Source organism: Zootoca vivipara, chromosome 1 (genome assembly GCF_965207765.1).
Source record: "Zootoca vivipara chromosome 1, rZooViv2.hap1.1, whole genome shotgun sequence".
NCBI classification, from domain to species: domain Eukaryota; kingdom Metazoa; phylum Chordata; class Lepidosauria; order Squamata; family Lacertidae; genus Zootoca; species Zootoca vivipara.
Genome location: NC_142582.1, coordinates 61,406,755 through 61,427,316, shown reverse-complemented (window position 1 = coordinate 61,427,316; position 20,562 = coordinate 61,406,755). Strand labels below are relative to the sequence as shown.

The following is a 20,562-nucleotide window of genomic DNA, read 5'->3' as shown; positions in this document are numbered from 1 at the left end:
TTGTTCCACAGAGCTACGCAAAGGAAGGAGGTGAAGGGTGACCTTTTGTGCTTCTGCAGCTGGAATTGGTCTGCTTTGGGGTTCATTTGAGAGAAGTGATGCTGACCTACTTCACAGGTTCCTTATTAGCCCCCTTGAGATACTGCATGATAAGTGGTTCCAAGATGGTGACTGGTGGGAATATGCCAGATATTCCCTGTTCCTTATAAGCACATGACATGGGCAGAGAGCATCTCTCCATCATGGTTCATAGCCATTGTCTTCTGTGAGTTTGGCAAGTCCTCTTTTAAAGCCACCCAGGTTGGTGGCCGTCCCTGCCTCCTGTCGCAATGAGTTCCATATTTTAATTATGTGCTCTGTGAAGAGGCACTTTGCCTTAGGTGTCCTGAGTCTTCCAACATTCAGCTTTGTTTAGAGAACACTGTGCAGCTAAAGCAATCAACTCAGTGTAATCATATAGCCATTCACAAGCTCGGTTAATGGATACAGCAAGGCAGTGAAGCCTGCAGACAATTTAGTAGGAACTGCCCTATCTCAACCTGTTCTTGTGGCTATTTGGAAAATCAGTGGATTCAGCAAATAGTGATGTCTCCAAGCTATTTAGGAAAGGAAAAAAAGCTCTCTTGATGCCTCGCTGTGATCAGGCAGAATGGCCAGCCTTTATTTGTTTATTTAGCAGAGTCAAACCTGAATGTATTCTCATGGCCATTCCCAAAGATCCTTGACAATATGCTTTGCATGTTGAACTTTAAAGGCGAGAGCTCCCTCACCCTATGGCCACATTCTGGAAAGGGACTTGTCCATATGGTTTTCATTCAAATCTTGCAGATCAGGAGAGTACAGGGCACAACTTGTTTCAGGTGGTCATCTTATTGTACAGCATTTGTGTGGTGCTGGAGCCTGGAGGAAATTCCTATTTTCCAGGTGTGCAAAATAGCTAGTTAAGGCACACCAGTGGGGTCCTGCTGGCTGAATCCAATGCTGTGTAGTTCTTGTCTGTGAATGTGACTGAGGGTGTTGGAAAAGGAATGAGATTTTTCGTGGTTCCATCTTTTCAGCCAGCCACCTCTGCTTTATATTTTGGAACGTTGTTTGTTTGTGATGCCTTTTGACACCTCTTACAATATTCAAAAATTTTGCCTGATGGTTTGTGATTTCAAGGACCAGTTTTCATCTATGTTTGGATACACTGCTTTGAGTCAAAATGGCAGGCTGAACTTTTCAAAATTGCACTGATTTGAATCAGAAATTTTAAAATTCACTGGTACTCCTCCACCCTTGCCTCTTACAATTCCTAAGCTACACTAGATATGAGGCTGCTAGTAAACAAATAATTACCTTTCCTTTATTGGCAAGTAGTTCTGCGGGGGTAAAATGAAGGAAGCAGTGTACGAGATAGCAAATCATGTTAAGAGGAGCTGCAACCCTCAGCATAACTCTCCCCATTTCTTCTACAGCAAGGGTGGAAGATCCTATGGCCCTTCAGATTTTATTGGTCATGAACTCCCACACATTTGCTTGTCATGTGATTTCTAGGCAGGTCCATCTTTTGGCCCACTGTTTTCCCTAGGAAAACCCCCTGCTTACTGCTGAATCAGTCAGGTTTTCTGTAGAATGACGTTTGTTCCAATTCAGCTGTAAATGTGGAGTTTCCTGGACAAAAGGAAAAAACATTTTGGATCCTTGCCTATAAATCACGGGGGAAATGGAAATGTGGGTGAGCCCTCAAGTCAGCATGTTCGGTGACCAGAAATGGTGGGAGTTGGAGTCCAGCAACATCTGAAAGGCCACAGTTTCCCCATCCCTGTCCTAGAGGGTCAAGGAAACAAAGTTAACAGGGATTTAAGAAGAGTTGTCATGGTGGATAGCTAAGAATGAGCTCAGTGGAGTTACTTCTGAGTAAATATGCATAGGATTCAAGTATGCCTTATACTGTGATACCTCCAGATGTTCGACTACAACTTCCATCATCCCTAGCCCCACTTGTTGAGCCTGAGGGTGTTGCGGAGTCCAGAAACATCTGGAAGGCCTCAGGTTCCCCACTGCTGTTGTAGCCTTTGCTGGGTGTAAATTGGCACACATTTCATGGTCTGTGGCTAAATTCTACCAACTGTCTGGGCCATTATACATTCTGGTCCCAGGAGAGGGGGGGGATGCATTCTAAGACAGTAACAGAATGGAGGAAAATGAAGACACTAGTCAGGAGTGTATGGCTGAAGTACATTATCGGTCACACTTTATTTACAAAACCAAGTGATTCGTACACTGCATTCTACTGGGCAGTCAGTGTAGGGCTGGGATTGGGAAAATAAAAGGACACACACAGCAGGTCGTACGAGGTGTCAGCAGGGAGTCATCTCCGTTCCAGGGCACTGGCTCTGGAAGATGTGGGAGCCCAAGAAATAAGCAGTAGGCAACCCAGGCTGATGTTGCAACTATGGTTTTGCTCAGGCGAGGGAACGGAATTTGCATTTAAAGAGGAAAGGGGAGGCTAGCGATCTTTAGCCATGCCACCGCTGAAGATTCTGCCTGCAGGCACCTTCCAGAACTTTACTTCCAGCGCCCTCCAACTTTGCCCTTGGCTCCGGCCTTCTTGCTGCTGTAATACAGAAACGAGGAAAAACATGTCAGTGCGCCAGCCACAGCCACATCCTTTACCAACCCTTCGGTGGGTGAGTCGCTCAACATTTCTCGTCACCAGAACAGGCCTGAACTGATGTCCCTTTAACTGGGTGCATCAGCATTAAAGTGCATGAAACACAGTTCCAGGTTGTTACTTTTTATCATTGAAACAAGGAGTGGCCAACTGACCGTCTATGGGTATCAGCTGGCCTCAGAAGCAAATTTACCTCGCCCCATGTGGTTAAAAAAAAAAGTGACAACAGGCCCACAGTTTCAGATTTTCCAGAAATGAAAATTGCATTACACCTCTCTCTGGATTTCATACAGCATGCCCTGGCCATTGCTAAGCACATGTAGCCCACAGCTGTGAAGCCCTTGTAGCTAGGTAGTGCCAGGTTTATTATGTAGCCAGGGGACTTATGAAAGGGCAATGCTGACAGCAAAATACACTTCCAGCCCCTGGACCACTGTGTGCCAAAAAAGTGGCTTAAACCATCATTGGCTTAAACCATTAATGACAACAATGTGCAGAAATGGATCGAAACGGTGAATCATGCTTACTACTTATCTGATGAACCATGGCTGTTCACAAAAATATTTTTTCTTCAGAATTGCACAAATGGCTTTAAACTTTACTGGAACTAATCACCTATTCTCCCCCCCCCCCCAGGACCCAGGAAACAAGGAGATAGTCCCGGATAGTTCTCCTGTGGTGGTTCAAATTATTTCCAAATTCCTTTGTTTTGCAAGCAGATAAAACAGCACCCAAAACATGCACAGCACTTACCTTTCTGCCATGAGCTAGGTCTAGTTCCAGGTGAGTGAGTTAGTCTAGTGTTAGAGTCTCTGCATTGTGGCAACAGCAAATCCCTCTTGCAATGCTTGTTCATTGCTTACTCTTGACCTTCCCATAACATGCACATCCTGATAAGGCTCCTTCCTGAAGTTACTGGACCGTTTGCACACTATTTATAGCTGGATGGTACTGCAAGTTGCGCAGCAAACCATCCTGGATTAGCAGCCAGGGGCTGCCTGGAATAAAGGTTCCTTAGGAAACTTCCAGTACTGACTCATCCATGGAAGGTATTCAGATGCAACAGCAACAAGAGTATCTTTTGAGTGCTTACATAGCTACCAAGACCAGTGGATTTGTTCAGCAGTAGGTTCACCTATGGGAGGATCTGCCACAGTGACACACATGCATATACACACAGAGAAGACAGAGTGCATACTTTACCTGTCAGTTAATGCAGGTGGACACTCTATTCTGAAATAAAACCTTATGCATGAGAGACAAGGGGCTGCCAAGTGCTTTCTCAGAGAATAGAGACTGGCATCCTATCGCTGACATCTCCACCGGCACTGCCCATACAGCAAACATGGCTTATGAGGATGGTGGCACTGCATTGTTGCAGCAGGTCTTGTTAGAAGTGCTGCTTTGCAAAAGCTTCAGATAATAATAATAATAATAATAATAATAATAATAATAATAATAATAATAATTTATTTATTTATACCCCGCCCATCTGGCTGGGTTTCCCCAGCCACTCTGGGCGGCTTCCAACAGAAATATTAAAATACACTAATTTCTTAAAGATTAAAAGCTTCCCTAAACAGATCAGCTCAAGAACTTCTGGATCCATCTCCATGGCTGTTGTGTTGCCATTGTTATCATTGGGTCCCAATTTATACTGAAATACAGCATGAATCCCTGAGCACATTGCTTCAGAGCTTTCAAATATTCGTGTGTGTTTTTTTAAGTGTTCTGATTTAACAATAAAGAGCCACTTCTTACTTTAGAATGCCATACCTTCCAAAGCAAATTATTTTAAAGTTCAATTCATCTTTGAAATCTGGACCACACAAATCCGCTCGAATGGAATATGCTGCTGATACTTTTCTCACCCTGTCTGGAATTGACATTGTTCATTCATTAATATGAGTTGTTTCAGCATGAAGCTAGTGGCACCAGCGCTTAATGCTTGGTTTTTTACCATTTGGAATGACACAGATTGACTTCAGACAAACAAAAATCTGTAATTAATTCCATTCTGCATAAGGAGACATGCCGTTTTGGCTATTTTCCTTTCCTCAATGTAGACTATACTGAGTTTGATGGACCAATGGCCTGAATCTATGTAAGGCCGCTTCCTATCTTCATCCTGTGTTCCAATATAGACTTGTGTACGAAGAACAAGCAAGCATAGAGTTGCTCCTTTCTTCCACTTTCCCCCCAACTACCCATTCCCAATCTTGGACAACTTCCCCTCCCAGTGGCCTTCATCTCTGATGCATTCGGTTTCTTAGTGGACACATGCAACAAAGAAGACACGGAACAGAACAAGCAGGGAGGGATTTGAATTAGGTAGGGGGAAGGGGAATTTTTAAAGAGTCAGGTGACCAGTTCAAAAGAACCCGTTGGTGGCCCATGGCCACATGGTGTCCATGTGGTACCGGCAAACGTGGATGAGATTAGTTTTATTACATCCTGTTCCTTGCAATATCAGAAAGCACAAAGGAACTGCAGCACAGACCCAGGTGAGCTTTGCTGAGATTGCAGGAAAAGGGGTGGGTTCTTTCACATGGTAGGATTCACTTCAGTTTTGCCAGTCTTTACTATAGGGAAGGGAGAGGGGTGGAATTTGTCATTCCTGCTCCCCCCCCCAATCCCCTTCACAGAAGAAAAGAAGGGCAGCAAGACTGAAGTGACCGCCGGCAAGCATTGAGAGTGGATTTTCCTGTGCTTTGGGCTGGGAGAGGGAGACAAGGAGGTTACTCACTGCTTCTGGGCCTGATCAATCCGGTTCCTGAGGGTGGTGATCTGCAAACAACATACGTGACGAGGTTTTTAAAAGTGATCTCGCTTCCCACAGTGGAGGGAAGGTGGGTGGCTGTTACCTGGCAGCAGGGCTGCTGCTGCATGTCGATGGGGTGGGATCCTAAAGTCTTCCCTTTGGGATCAAAAGCTGAGAGACAAAGACATTGCTAACCAGCAGTAAACTTACCAGAAAAGTTGTCAAATGTTTATAGCGGCACCCCAGTGAGCAAGAAATGCTGTTAAAGTGTTTATCCAGGTTTATTTCAAGGAACCTGATTACATTATCGCTAGTCAATTTGTGGCAAGAAAACATGAACAGGAAGATCAAAAATGACCTTTCTTGGGAACTCTGGAGAGTTTGAAAGCTTTTATTTTAATACAGGCATTATGATGCTGTTCCTGAAGTCTATGTATGCGTTATGTCATCCCCTTTCACCCCCTTCCCATCTTCATAGTTCAGTTGCAGCCTCTTCCCCAGCCCATAAACATTGCTGGAGATTTACCAGCCAGTTAGCAAACATTGATTTGGAACACAGAGAATGACCTGTGTTGAAGTGGAGCTGGAAATGGACGGACTCCAAAGCTGGAAGTTTAACCAGTTCAGTTTGCTCAGCTTAACTCTGACGCTTCTCCTGGGAGCTGACACATTGGAAGCACAGCGCCCACATCAGCCTCCACCCTACAGGACTCAAAAGAACCTCAAAAAGGAGGGAGGCTACTGCATTTGGAAGGAGAAACTAAAGTGCTCCCATAAGCTTACGACAATGGAAGTTTTCCTATGCATAAATGAAATGATAAAAACTGCCAATGTCAATTGTAGGAAGCCACCTGCTACATAACCAAGACTGTGACATCCCCTTCATATGTTACCACAGCAGCAGCACGACTCCTTCCCCATGGTAAGAAAGGCAATGGCTGGGACATATCATGGAACATGTGATTGGCTCCAAACATTACTGTGCTATAGCATGGAAAGGAGCCAGTGCACAGAAAAAGGCTATTATGCTCCTCTGCCACATGTGAGGGGGTCCCACAGAAATGTACACACACACACACACACACACAAATCTGAGTTTTGTGCAGGCTTCCTCAAACTCGACCCTCCAGATGTTTCTGCCCTACAACTCCCATGATCCCAAGCTAGCAGGACCAGTGGTCAGGGATGATGGGAATTGTAGTCTCAAAACATCTGGAGGGCTAAGTTTGAGGAAGCCTGGTCTTGTGCATCCTCACCAGATGCACCACTTGATGCTATGCTCCCCATTGTTAGCCAAAGTAAGAGCTCCCAAAGGGTAAAGGAAGGAAATATCAGAAATAGGCATCGACCACAGACATTTGAAATCAGCTCCCAGGCTCTGATAATTTCTGTGGTTGTCTCATTTTTTTATTGAAGGGGTGCTATGTTTTGAGTTGTGACAGAAGTCAGGGGAAAAAATCTTTATAATTAATTGTGTGCTTGGTTAATGAGCCTTTCCTATAATTCCAGTTACTCTGGTCGCCATGTGGCATAGGTTCCTCAGCCCCTAAGAAATAAGGTGAGAAAACAAGACAATTGTCCTAATAGACCCTGGCAAATTCAGCATAATTCTTCATTAGCCATATTTATATTATTCTGGATCTCAGAAGTCCTTGAATAGGTAACCCAGCAATATTATTTCTTGTCCTTTGAAACACACTTTAAACCAAAGCAAGAGTTCATGTTTCATCCTTGTCTGCCATTTTGGATTTTGTTGTCCACCATCTTGGATTTCCATGGCAAGCAGAAGCAAAGAGACTCTAATACCAGAAGCAACGGAACGACATGAAAAAGAAAAGCTTGGCGACCGGATATACTTACTTTGCAGGCAATTGAAATCTGCCTTGTGGAACTCCCTAATGGCTCTTGGATTTCGCTCTCAAACCAGCTATTTGTTAAGGAACCAACTTCCCTTTGCTCATCAGTCTAACCTCAGGGTTTAGGACTTACCTTCATTGCTAAACCTGCTGTAAGACAGCAGGCATGGCACTCAATCTCCTGGCAAGAAAAGAATTGGCAAGCTACAGGCAAGCACTGAACAGCAGCTTGGCTTGCTTTCTTGGAATGCTTTCTTTCCATTCTTCCTTACTTTTGTGCTCATTTTGTCTTTTCTTTTTTATGAATTTTGTCCTGCTGCCTTGCTTATTTCCCTTCTATTATAGACTTGCCTACCTGCCCCTGCCCCCTGCCTAGTTCCTGTGTTAAAAGCAATTGTCCCTTTTCTATTTCTAATTCAAGCATTAAAATGCCATAAGAACTAGCTTGCTGGATCCAGCCCAAGCTCCACCCTATCCAACATGCTGTTCCCATCAGGAGCCAGAGAGATGCCACTGGGGAAGCTCACAAGCAGAGCAAAGGAGAGGATGGCTACCCTGCATTAAACTTGTTTCTCTGGCTCTGTGCACATTCACAGTTCTGGATTCTCTGTAGGACATGGGCAAACTTATAAGAATCTCCCTAACCAGCCACTGCTTCTCACCCCATGGAATACACCCCATAGATTAATCTGAGGACTGCAGCTCTGATCCTATAGAAAAATCCTATTGAAAGAGGCTGACATCATATTTCTGTGGTTGTGTTCAATGAAGCCTGAGATAACCACCGGATTCAAGAATTCTCTGCCGATCCTGCCCTTCATTCCCAATACTCCTGTTTTGCTGCCATCATCCAGTTAACCTACAAGATGCCTGAATCCAGAGGTCCAGAGGCACAACCACTTTATTCTACAATGTGTGACCCTGCACCCGTATTCATCTGCTTAACCTGCTCTGAGGGCGAATGGAAGGAAAGAACAGCGCCGTGTCCAATGCTCAGCTTCTTGCTCTCTGTGCCAGGAACTGAGTGCCAGCGTCCTGTCCTGCGTGAACCTGGAGCACCCGGACTCTGGGCATGCAGGAGGCTCATGCACGTAAAACAGCCTTTTTTGGGCTGCTTTTGTCATGTGGGCAAACTCTTTTGTACTTACAACTTGGACAGTGCCTCCACCCTGCAACGTAGTGATAAAATCTAAGAGAGATCGAGATAATTATATTGGCTTTGGGGTACTTCTCAAATCCAGATGTTTGCAGTATGTACTCAGAAAGAGGTGAATAGTCCCCGAGCAACACATTAAAAATCTCTGCTCTATATTGTGTCTTGTAAGCAAAATGCAAAGGACGCATTAACATTCTAGCACAAAGCAAATGCTTAAACAGGGAGTTAATCAACAGATATCCTATTCTTATACACCGTCAAAGAACAGAGCCCAAGCACGGGGGGGGGGGCAGATTTTGCACATCGGTCAAGTCCTGTCCTCCCCCAGTTCAACTAGTTGTCCTCCCTTTCTAGGCTTCAGCTCACGTACATGCATAAGGATGGTACCACCTGTACAGTGTGCCTAGGCCTAGCAACGTGCAATTGGACTGCAGGTTCTTTAGCTTCTTGCACACTAGATTTTGCACAAATACAGAGTGGTTTCTCTTTTATCACATGGCAGGAGAGCAGGGGCTATGCTCACTGTTCGTAGAGAAATTTGGAATATTTCCATGTTCCCATCCAATGTGATCATTCACACACGCACACGGGTTTGTTTTTTTCAAAATAAAAAAATACGGTAGGGTTAGGAAGACAGAAGAAGACATGTTGCTGGTTTCTGTGTCTACATGAGTACAAGTGAGGGAGGTGACATGATCCATGGGTGAAAGAAGCAGGTGACATCAGAACAGAGTTCAGCATTAGAATACCCCTCGATATTTCAATCCAGTGCTGAAAAGTGCTGACAGACCTATAGAGATTATAGGGTACCTCTCTTGGTTTCTGTGATGGAAAATAAAACCATGAAATTAGGCATTCTACTCTTCAAGGCACTTTACGATGGAGACAGGTAAATTCATGGATTGGGCTAAAAAACGCTTTTCATGCTCTCTTTCCAGGCACATCATGAAGGCATAAGTTCTCTTCTCCTGCTAGAAAACCAAAATCCACTCTGGGCGAATAGTTTCAGAGTCAAATGAAATGTAAATCCTATTGATAAGTGTTCAGAGTGGTATTTTAAGGTCCACACACTCCCAGGAGAATTGCAACCTTTTCCCACTTAGGCATTGGACGTAATCAGAATGATAACCAAGATTTCATTTTCTACTCACATCATATTTCTGTCTCTTGATCTTCTCTAAATACTCATACTTCTCGGTTTCCAGTTGATATAACCAGTCCCACATCTCCTTGGCTTTTTCCCTGTGAATTGAGGAGGAGGAGGAGGAGGAGGAAGGGGAGGAGGAGGAGGAGGAGGAGGAGGAGGAGGAGGAGGAGGAGGAGGAGAAGAAGAAGAAGAAGAAGAAGAAGAAGAAGAAGAAGAAGAAGAAGAAGAAGAAGAAGAAGAAGAAGAAGAAGAAGAAGAAGAAGAAAGGGGATAACAGTTGAAGTTCCCATAGCACATCTTCTGTAGATCCCAAAGAACTAGTAGCCATAAGGCAAAGTTTTATGCAGCATGCTAGCTGGTGCTGTTGGGAGTTGTAGTCCAAAACATCTAGATGGCACCAAGTTGGCAAAGGTTATAGTAAAAGTAAAGGGCCATCTTGTTTATACAGGCACTTTTGAGATTTTATTAACCTGTGGTAGTTCACATAAACTAAAAGAACTAAACAAAACTAGGACAACAATGATACAGTGTGCTTGAGCAGTACTACAAGCATGGGTTGTTAAGGGGTGTTTATATCAATAGAATATAATAGGGCGCAGGTGTCACTATGGTCTAAACTACTGAGCCTCTTCGGCTTGCCAATTGGAAGGTTGGTGGTTTGAATCTGCGTGACGGGGTGAGCTACCGTTGCTCTGCCCCAGCTCCTGCCAACCTAGCAGTTCGAAAGCACACCAGTGCAAGTAGATAAATATGTACCACTGTGGCAGGAAGGTAAACGGCATTTCCGTGTGCCCTGGCTTCCGTCACGGTGTTCTGTTGTGCCAAAAGTGGGTTAGTCATGCTGGCCAGATGACCCGGGATGCTGTCTGTGGACAAACGCCAGCTCCCTTGGCCTGAAGTGAAATGAGCGCCGCACCCCATAGTTGCCTTTGACTGGACTTAACTGTCCGGGGTCCTTTACCTGCCTTTACTTTTACCTATATCAATAGGAGTGTACAATCGGGGTGGCCAGTCCCATTTTGGAACCCATGGCCAAAGGGTAAGGTGCCACCAACTCTGGTCTCCCCCTTGCTTTTCTGGGTTGCGCAGCTGTGGATTCTGGGTTCTGATGGCAGGGCTCTCCCCGTCCCCCGCCGCCTCCGCCATGGGAGATCTCGCTATAATCCGGAAGCTTAAAATGCCCTCCCTGGTAGGTGTATGAACATTATTAGCATTCAGGAGGAATTCAAAAGCATTCCTTTTCCTTTTGACAACCTTGCAATTATGGACTGTGCAGGCATGTGACTGTTTCTAGATGTTCTTAATGTATTTAAATATTTATTTTATATCAACTGAATTTAATTGAATTGTTTTAGTACTTGGTTGTTTGCTGAGCTCCTTTGCAAGGAAGGACAGGATCAAAACTGAATGAGTGAATGATAAATACACTTGACTCCTTCCATTCCGCACAACTCCATTTTACCTCAGCTTGTCCTCACTAAGATGGTCAATGTTTAGAGGTTTGCGCCTCTCTGCCAGGATCTTCTTCTTCAACTCCCTTGCAGTTTGTTTCTTTCCTCTCTTTTGATCAGCCTGTGGAAACAGAAACCCCAAACACTTTCAGTATATCACAGGATGCATGTAGGTAGGAATTCCTGTGTCCTTATTGCCCAGTTCTTCCTCCAGCTCTGTCCTTTGCCTGTGACTAACTCCTGGATTGCTTCTTGATCCTGCCTCCTGGTTTGACCTCCAGTTCTGGTTTGCTCTTCAGTCTTGACTATTGACTGCAGGCCCAGCATCAGCCCCTGGCACAGTGGAGCAAGTGCTGGGTTGCCCATGCCAAGGCCTCAGGACCCAGTGGGGCTGATGTCAAGCAAAACTAAGTTGCTGGCATTTGTGCAGGAGAAAACCAAAGCCCAAGTGTCTCTGCGCGGATCCTGAAGCTCCCTTGGCTTCCCTTGAAAGCGGAAGAGCTTTTCAGAGCTCTTGCCAATTAGAGAATTCCTAGCAACCGATGTACCCACCCATGAGATACAGGGAACACTTAACCAGAGGGTTTTTCAGATGAGCGTTCTTACGCTTGTGTTCCATTTGCTACATTTTCATTCCCTCGGTCAAGCAGTGGATGTACCTTAGCCAAATAGCTGCTGTATGTGGCACCCATGGAGGACAGAGCCTTCTTCTTCTTCATGTCATCCTCAGCTCTTCTCTTGGCATCTTCCTCCTCTCTTCTTGCCTTCTCCTCCTACGAAGGAACAAGAGGAAAATAGCCAGCATCAGATTTGGGGATCATAAGTGCAGAACAAGGAGTTCGGGACCTGTAACTTCTTTTGGTTAGACCATCCTTCCCCAGGATTGCTGCCCTCCAGGTGTTTTGGGCGTGGCCACGGTAGATTGTGGGATGCAGCCAAAAGGAGACCAGCAGTGGTAGACTGCAGAATGGAGCAAAAAGTACAGTGGTACCTCGACTTACGAACGACTCGACAACCGAATTTTTCGACTTACGAATGGGGGTAATGGCCACGCACTTACAAATGTCTTGACATCCGGAAAAAACCCACGGTGGTTTTAGATAGGGATTTTTTGACTTACAAATTTTTAGATGGGGTTGCTTCAACTCACGAATGTTTCCATTTCCAATGCATTCCTATGGGAAATCGCATTTCCAATGGCGTTTTTCGACTTACGAATTTTTCGACCTACAAAGGTGCCTTCGGAATGGATTAAATTCGTAAATCGAGGCACCACTGTATTAGAATAGCTCTGCCTGAAGAAGACTCTCGATGAACTGATGCTCTATCTCTCTATTAAAATGTGGGTTTGGGGGGGTTATTGGGTTGTTGTTTTTATTTTGATTATGTATTTTGTGGTTTTATATCTTGATTTTATTCTGTCAACAACCTTGAGACATCCGGGTATAGGACGGTATATACAACAACAACAACAACAACAACAACAACAACAACAACAACAACAACAACTTACAGCAAGCCTGGTCTGACGCTCCTTTTCCTTATCAGCCCGGATTCTTTGCTGTTCAGCCCTTTCCGCTCTACGCTTCTCCTGTCCATTTCATGCAAAAGAAGAGGAAGCAATTAGATGTTTCATTGTGACTCTTTATGTACTGTTGGCTGGAACAACATTTGACAGAAGAAACTTCCCTCAGAGTGAAACAGTCCAAATCGGTTCAACGGTGATCCCATACAGATAGCCAAAATATCCCAAGGGGAGGTCCCTCCACCTAGGGTCTGCATTAGCCACAGGGGTGTGGTAAAATTGTTGTATGTCTTTAAAAACACTTGTACTTAAGCCGATCAAAGGATAAAGAATACCTCTGCTGCAGACGACAGTTGAGACTACAACGCCCATTTGGATTGTGGATTTTATGTCATTATTTTTTTCAGATGAGAAAATAGCATAGGGATCAAATCCCCCCTCACTCAAAATAACAATAATTTCATTAGAAGCTCAGTTGGATGGTATCCCTTCCACCTAAACAAAGAGGTGCAATTATACTTAGATAATAAAGTCTCAGCTCTTAAAAATTTACTCCTTTGTGTTGCAGAGTAGGCATAGCTGCCAAGTTTTCCCTTTTCTCGCGAGGAAGCCTATTCAGCATAAGGGAAAATCCCTTTTAAAAAGGGATAACTTGGCAGCTATGAGAGTAGGGATGGTTCATTAGGTTGTACTCAAGGGTAGCCTCACTGAAATCAATACGCTTAAATAAGTAATGTTAATTTATTTCAGTGGTTCTGCTCTCAGTTGGATGTAACCATTAAGTATTGTGTCTCTATTAAAACTAAATTGTGGGACTCTTGAGCAGCAACACACTATCCTCTTGGAGAAGAAATTATTGTGGAGACCACACCAGTGAGACTTACAATTCTTTCTTTAAGGGCTAGGATTTCCTCTTCTTCCTTCTTCCGAGCTTCAAAGTGGCTATCAATCAAGGCTTGAAGCTCAATCAAGTCTTTGTTCTGCCTCTTCTTTTGGATGTCCTGGAGTAAGAAAAAAAAAGATGGAATGGTGGCTATGATGACAACAGTGAAAATGGAACTATTATTTGGATTTTCCCACGCAAAGAATCCTTCCACATCCCCATTAATTAAAGCCCCAAACACTCAATTTCCTCTCAGGATTAGGAATACTGTATGTTTTTAGGATTGAGGTGAAGGCCCTGTTTTTAACCCTCTTGTCTAAAATACAATGAAAATTTACAGGAGTCAATAGTGTTGAAAGGAGCCAACAATACTTACATCAAAGTCTACTTTCTCCCCCTCTGGGATTTTAGGAGCAGTCAGCCTTTGGAGAAAGAGAAAGTAAGGCATATAAACATCAAAGGTAAACATTCCAAGGAGAGGTATGCTATTCGAAAGAACTGTTCAGAAGAAAATGTAACTGAAATTAAGGTTGTATGAACACTAATTGGGAAAGTACAATGACAACTTAGAGCTGAGGTGTCAAACTAAAAAATGTTGACGGACCAATTTCACCTCCCAACAGATGTCCAACGGCAGCACTTTCAAATATTCCTGGGCTACAAAATGTCAGTTCCACCTGATTTCAACACCAAGTGATCTACTGCATTAAATTGAAAATACTGTTCCTTCAGATCTGATAAAATATCTATCCTTTAAAAACTGCAGCATAAATACAATAATCATGACATATTTGGACTTTTTTGGTCTAAGAGTTCTGGCACCATAGAGATGTGGATAGATCAGTTTGGATGAAGTATGACAGAAATGCTGCAGGCTGGATTAGAGATCCCGAAAAGGCTAGATTAAGCCCTTCATCATTAAGTTGGACACTCCTGCTTTACAGAATAGTTGATTTACTGCGTTAATCTTTGTATGCAACAGAGAAATACACATTCCTGCATATAAGACTACTTTTTAACCCAGGAAAATCTTCTCAAAAGTCGGGGGTCGTCTTATATGCCGGATCGTATTTCTTATACGACGAGTATATCCCAAACTATATTTTAACTGGAAAAGTTGGGGGTCGTCTTATACGCCCAGTCGTCTTATAAGCCGGAATATACAGTACTAGTTTTTCCATATGTAAACACATGCTACTATAAACCAGCTGGTATCTAAGCAGGGGTGGGGAACCTGTGGCCCTTCTGATGCTGCTGAACCACAACTCCCATCATCCCTGGGTGGCAATGATGGAAGTTCAACAACATCTGAAGGGCTACTGGTCCACAGCCACCACTCTTAAGCAATCACCGACTTCCTCCCAAAGGTCATTTGCTTTATTGTATGCGACTCATTCCCCAGCCCCAATACTCGCATCCTTATATGCATTGATGGCATTGCCACTAATGTACATAACACCACAGTCCCTTTCTAACTCCCACTACTCCCTTGCCCTGCATTGTCCTCTTTACCTTCTTCCAGGCCTCGATACACCTAGAATATCCTTCCTTCTCTGTCCATCCACCCTTCTCCTTCTCCTCCATTCAATCCCTTCTCCAAGTCTATCTTTACCATAAATGTTTTCCTGGACCAGCACACTCTACTTTGCACTGTATGTGACTAGTTAATCCCCAAGTACCCCATCGGCACCACCATCACAGTTTCTTTATCTAACTCTGGCTTTGTTCCTCTTCTTTCTTCATTCCATGCCACTCCAGACATGAACTGTGGCACTATCCCCTGTTGAGGGCAAAGCACACAGTTGGTACCAGAAGAGTGTCTTTGGACATTCTAAATCAGGGTAGAGAACCTATGTTCCTCCAGAAGTTGCTGACTTCTGGCCTTGCCGTGCCAGCTGGAGCTGATGAGAGCTGAGTCCAACAACAGCTGATGGGCCACAGGGTCCCCATGTTCTAAATACGTGCAACCAGTTGGATGCACATTTCTGCATTCAGTTGGCAGAACGTCCCTGCCATATTCCAAGGAGATCTTCACTTTTCATCACAAGGGGAAGAAAAGTTCAGCCAGCTAAATACGAAAGTCACTGCACATCTGGTTCAAGCCACCTTCAAGTTTTAACATGATTGTTTAGAACAAGCGGTATTCCCAATATCTGGAAGTGCACACTTACGGTGGTACAACTCTGGGCTTCTTCTCTAAATAGAGCAATCCAGGAAGAAAAGAGAAAGCAAGGAAAGGAAAGATGGAGAAAGACAATGTTAGAACAACAATATATCCTAGTCTGGTCTGCTAAAGCAAAAGAATCAAAAGGGATGTCCATTCTCATGGAATCATCCCAAGGGCACTTGAATCATATCTTTGACACTTCATAGGGACACACTCCTTGGCAGACCAGTTTTACTTGGAAGTAAAACAGTATAGAAAAACGAAACAAGAGCTTGCATGAAAGCTCCAACATAGCATCAGGAAGCCAGCAACTTCCTTCTCCATATTGAGTGCTGATTCTCGAAACTTGAATGTCTTTTATGACCACATGCTATGTATGAATTCAAAGAATTCTGTCATACAATGCTCTTTCAGTGCCACCTTTGCCACTTTTGCAGCGAGATTTCAGCAATAAAAAGCTCAGAGCCTATTTGGTCAGTGTATCGTGAACGCAGACTAATTTGAGGAACTCCAAACATTTCAGATTCTGAATTTACAGGGCAAATAATATGAAGAATCAAGTTTAAAGTGTCACCCGCTCAGCTGAAGCAGGGCTATTTGTTTTTACAGCAATAATGTTTAGGTAAAATAAACTGTGAAGCAAGGCTCTTCTTTTCACCACCCTCCAACTCACAGCAAGGTTTTAAAGTATCAGCCTTAAATGGAGATATTGTAAATTTCTGCTTTGGAAAGTGATAAGGCTGGAAAAGAATTGCCTGGGATTTTTCTAAGCCAGTAAAGGTAAAAACATTGGGAATTGCTGATTATTTCAGCACTGGAACTATCCAAATCTTCTTCTTCTTAACCCATCCTATAGGCACTTAATTAGTGTTGTGTACTGCTACATAAAATGTGAATAGGAGGATGTTCTCAGTGAAGTTGATATATGAGAAGAAGTGTACATTTTTTGGAGGCCTTTATATTTCTCATGTGGTAAGCTGTGAGCTTTTTGATCTGAAATAGCTTTTTTAAAACCTAGGGAATAGAATACAAATCACACCAAACAATATTTTCATGGATGTTATTCAGAGACCCACTAAGTTCTGTTTGCCTCAACCCCCTTACATCAGGAGTGGGGAACTTGTGACCTTCTAGATCTTGCTAGGACTATTACTCCCAACATTCCTGACCACTACCCAGGCTGACTGCAGCTAATAGGAATTGGGATCCAAAAAACATCTGGAGGGCCAATGGTTCCTCATTCCTCCCTTGTGCAAAAGGATGATTGTGATATATATATTCCTATTTCACCATATCAGAGCAGATTACAAGAATGTCATCACATATTTTTATTTTATTTTATTTTATTTTAACACCCCTTCCCCCGTTTCATATCATTTTAATTGTTCATCTGTTCCTCACAATTGGCTTTGAAATATATGTGCCATTGGCCAATATAACCACCCCACGTGATATCCAACTATGCCAAACTCAGAGAAGACCTACTGAAATCAATGGACTTTAGTTTCTTAAGTCCACTCTTCCCTGAGTATGGCTAAAGTGGAATATCACCCCTTAGGTCTGAGCATCTGCTGATAGTACTAGAATAATTCCATGAACATGTAGTTTCAAAAAGGTTAGTTTTCTGATCCTGGAATAAAAAGTAACATTTCTGTACTTTCAGGATAAGGGTAAAACAAAAACAAAACAAAAAGTCTATTCTACTTTCTTTTTATTTAACAGAAAACACATGACAAAACAAGATGTAGTGTATGCACAGAGACTAGTCTCTAGGTTACTGTTGTATCTTCAAGATGGCATTTCTTCTTCTTCTTTAAGGAACTGGACAAAACAAACAAACCCAATCATCATAGCAAAACCCTTTCTTCAATCGCCCCTTACTTTATCAGAGGTTTTGATTGTTCTGGTTCTTACAAACAAGAGATACAAGGCGTAAATCCCTAAAATGATCCTGCCAAAAGAAAGAGTCCTTCAGTGCTCTGCTTGAAAATAATGAGAAAGAAAGCTGGAAAGTAAGCATGAGATTTTAAAGGGGGAAAGGGAATTGAAGTAATCTCATGTAAAAAACAGCTTACACTCTCCCTTCAGAATCTGAAATCTAGAAAGGATCAAAACACATCAGTAAGGAATGTTGTTGTTCTGTCCCAAGGTCCTTATTGGTCTCTACTCTAAAACCTCAAATCACTATGAGAAGACCCCATTAATGGTCTGAATGGGGGCCAAACTGTGGGGGATCTCCTCCCAAAGTAAATACCTTCAGAAGAGGAATTTTTTCTAAGGACCACAGCAGGAGAGGAAAGGATTAAATTCCCATCCTCATCTACTGCAATCCTGATAATTGTCCGTCTGCCACCAGATGCTATTGATTTTTTTTTTTACGAAACCTGCACAGTATATCTAAAGACATGTCTTGCATTGTTTGGACTTCAATGCTATTTTACTTCTGTTGGGAATGACAACAGATTGGGGGAAGAGGAAGGGTTGCTGATGGCTTAAGACTTTTATCTCTTAACAGTACAGAGGCATGAAAGGTTGTACATTTGCAACTGTGATGATTTGGCCCAGTTCCTGGTTTTACAGTGAGTGAGGATTAGAAGCAGAAAGGCAGGGGAGGAAAGGTGTTAGAAAAGACAGTGTGCGATCTCCAAATGTCATCAAAATACCATCACAATATTCTCCTTCGGCTCCAGCTGCAGATGAAAGGCAAAGGAAAGAAAGGAACTGGGTCAACGTGCTCCAATTTTCCTCCTCCTATTTTCCACAACACCCTTATTTGTCTCTCCCCTTCCCACTTTCCAGTTTCTAAAAATCATTTGTTCATCCTGTGCAGTTGAAACAAAGAAGAGCAATGCATTGTGTCCTATGACTGAAATGGGCGATAGGACTGTCAAAAAATGTCAATTTCTGAGGGCCAGTCATATATACAAGACATATTTTTCTCCACCCAAGCAGTCCTATTTGGTCTCATGGGTGGACAAATGCCATGTTTACTGTGTAGACTGTAAGGTCCTTGTAGCAGGGTCCAGCTTGTTTTTATAATGATGATGATGATATCTCCATCAAACAGCAAATAACAATATATGAAGGTGTCAGGCACACCTCTGTGGGAAGGGGATTCCACAGCTTAGGGACCACCACAGAGAATGTCTTCTCCCAGGCCACTGCAACCTCCCCAAATCTGGAGGGTTGTGGAATGACCAAGAAAGTCCTTCCTTCCAATCTTAACATCAAAGAGAGTCTTTCAGATATGCAACCCAGTCAGATGGGTGGCATATAAATCATCATCATCATCATCCTTAGATTATTATTTTTACCCAACATGGGGCTCAAACCCACAACCCTGAGATTAAGAGTCTCATTTTCTATCGACAGAGCTATCCCAGATATGAACCACTTCCAACTTTCTGTTTATTCATGGGCTGGATCCACCTCAAAATAGCAAAGACCTGATTACATGGCAGCAGGGAAGTTATTTTTACAAGATCTTGCCCTGTGACATCTTTTTAATAGGACAGAATAATGGAATGTTGGCTCAGTCACCAACTATGATGTAGCGTCTCAAGTCAAAGACCAACATCAAAGCTGCAAAAATGTCTGCGGGTGGATTACAACCCAATGGCCCACCAGGTTGAATACAGCCCACAAACCATATATGGGAAGTCCTACCAGTGTATCGCGAGATGTACCTCTTGATTTTTGTTCAAGACTGTAGAAACTGGGGATTTGTTAAGCTGGCAATATATGGCATATGGCTTGTCTTCAGCCACAAGGATCCCAAGTATATAGGTCTGCCTACAATAATAGTTATTGCGGTAGTTAGCGTGTCATAGAATAGATAAAAATTGTGAAATGGGTTGCCCAGTTGCCTGTATCTTGAGCTCCTGGTCCTCGTGCTTTAGACTATTTAGTACAGTGGTACCTCGGTTTGCAACCACAATCAGTTCCAGGGAGCTGGTCGCTCCCCGAGTTCATCGCTCCCCAAGGCACGCTTCTGCGCGTGCGCGAAGCGCCGATAGAGTGCTTCTGCACACACACACACACACGCTGCACTGATCGCTTCTGCGCATTCGAGTGCTGCGGAACCCAGATGTAAACACTTCCGGGTCCGCGGTGGTCGGAAACCGAAGCGGTCGCTACCCGGGGCGGTTGTAAACCAAGGTTCCACTGTATACTTCTGAAATACAATAACTAACAGGGTTTATTTAGGACAAGCAACCCGGGGGGGGGGGTCACATTTAAGCAGTGCAGGGCTCAAGGTATTCCTGTAACATTCTGAAAGTTGAGTATATAACTTCCAGAAATGGATCTGAGTGTCAATCATACAAAGTAACGAGAGGTCTGTGGCTGGCTAATTTGCTGTTTTGGGAAATTTTAACTTTTACTGATTTTTGAAAATGTGTTTCATAGTATTGTTGTGGTTTTGGTGTTTTATGCGCTCCAACGTTTTCCTGCAAGGGTACTGCAGCCTGTAAGATGGGGTAGAAATGCATTAAATAAATAAAAAAACCTATGTGCTCAGTAGCTGAAAAAAATACATATACTGTCTATATTTACAGATCCCAATGTTCGAATTTGTCAACTTATATCCCAAAGATATAGATCCTATATGCAAATTGTGCATTAAAGCTATGAAATAGGATGCAAATCAGTGTTCTTTTTTATTAAAAAAAGTTTAGGGGTGCTCTCATTTTACTACTCATATTGAAATACTGCCCCTCAATGAGGCCAAACTTAGATTCACAAAATGTTTAGGGGTATGCGTGCCCCTGCGTTCCCCCAGAAAGAAAGCACTGCTGCAAATGATATCTTAAGGTGTTCAAAAGCGGAACAAACAGAAGGGGGATGCCAAGGCCACTTTGGCTGGGGCAGCATTCAGTCTATGACCAGCCCTGATGATTAATGTCATCCAACAAATGAATGATTACAGGTAGGTAGCCGTGTTGGTCTGGGTCGAAGTAAA

At 43.3% G+C, this 20,562-nt stretch overlaps 1 protein-coding gene across 9 annotated transcripts in view; it reads right to left on the bottom strand.

Moving 5' to 3' along the window:
* Positions 1-2,208: 2,208 nt before the first annotated feature.
* TNNT3 (troponin T3, fast skeletal type) overlaps positions 2,209-20,562 on the bottom strand; it is a 43,794-nt gene continuing 25,440 nt past the window's right edge. For 8 of the 9 annotated variants that reach the window (XM_088666274.1, XM_088666294.1, XM_088666276.1 and 5 more), the window contains 8 exons: positions 15,607-15,631; positions 13,812-13,857; positions 13,437-13,553; positions 12,541-12,618; positions 11,687-11,800; positions 11,039-11,148; positions 9,581-9,671; positions 2,209-2,599 (listed from right to left, as the gene is read on the bottom strand). In XM_088666274.1, coding sequence (XP_088522400.1) covers positions 2,492-2,599; positions 9,581-9,671; positions 11,039-11,148; positions 11,687-11,800; positions 12,541-12,618; positions 13,437-13,553; positions 13,812-13,857; positions 15,607-15,631 — 689 coding nt within the window. In that variant the 3' untranslated portion in view covers positions 2,209-2,491. Of the gene's footprint in view, positions 2,600-8,421; positions 8,463-9,580; positions 9,672-11,038; positions 11,149-11,686; positions 11,801-12,540; positions 12,619-13,436; positions 13,554-13,811; positions 13,858-15,606; positions 15,632-20,562 lie in introns of all 9 variants that reach the window. The other variant, XM_060276241.1, reaches the window with a different exon arrangement.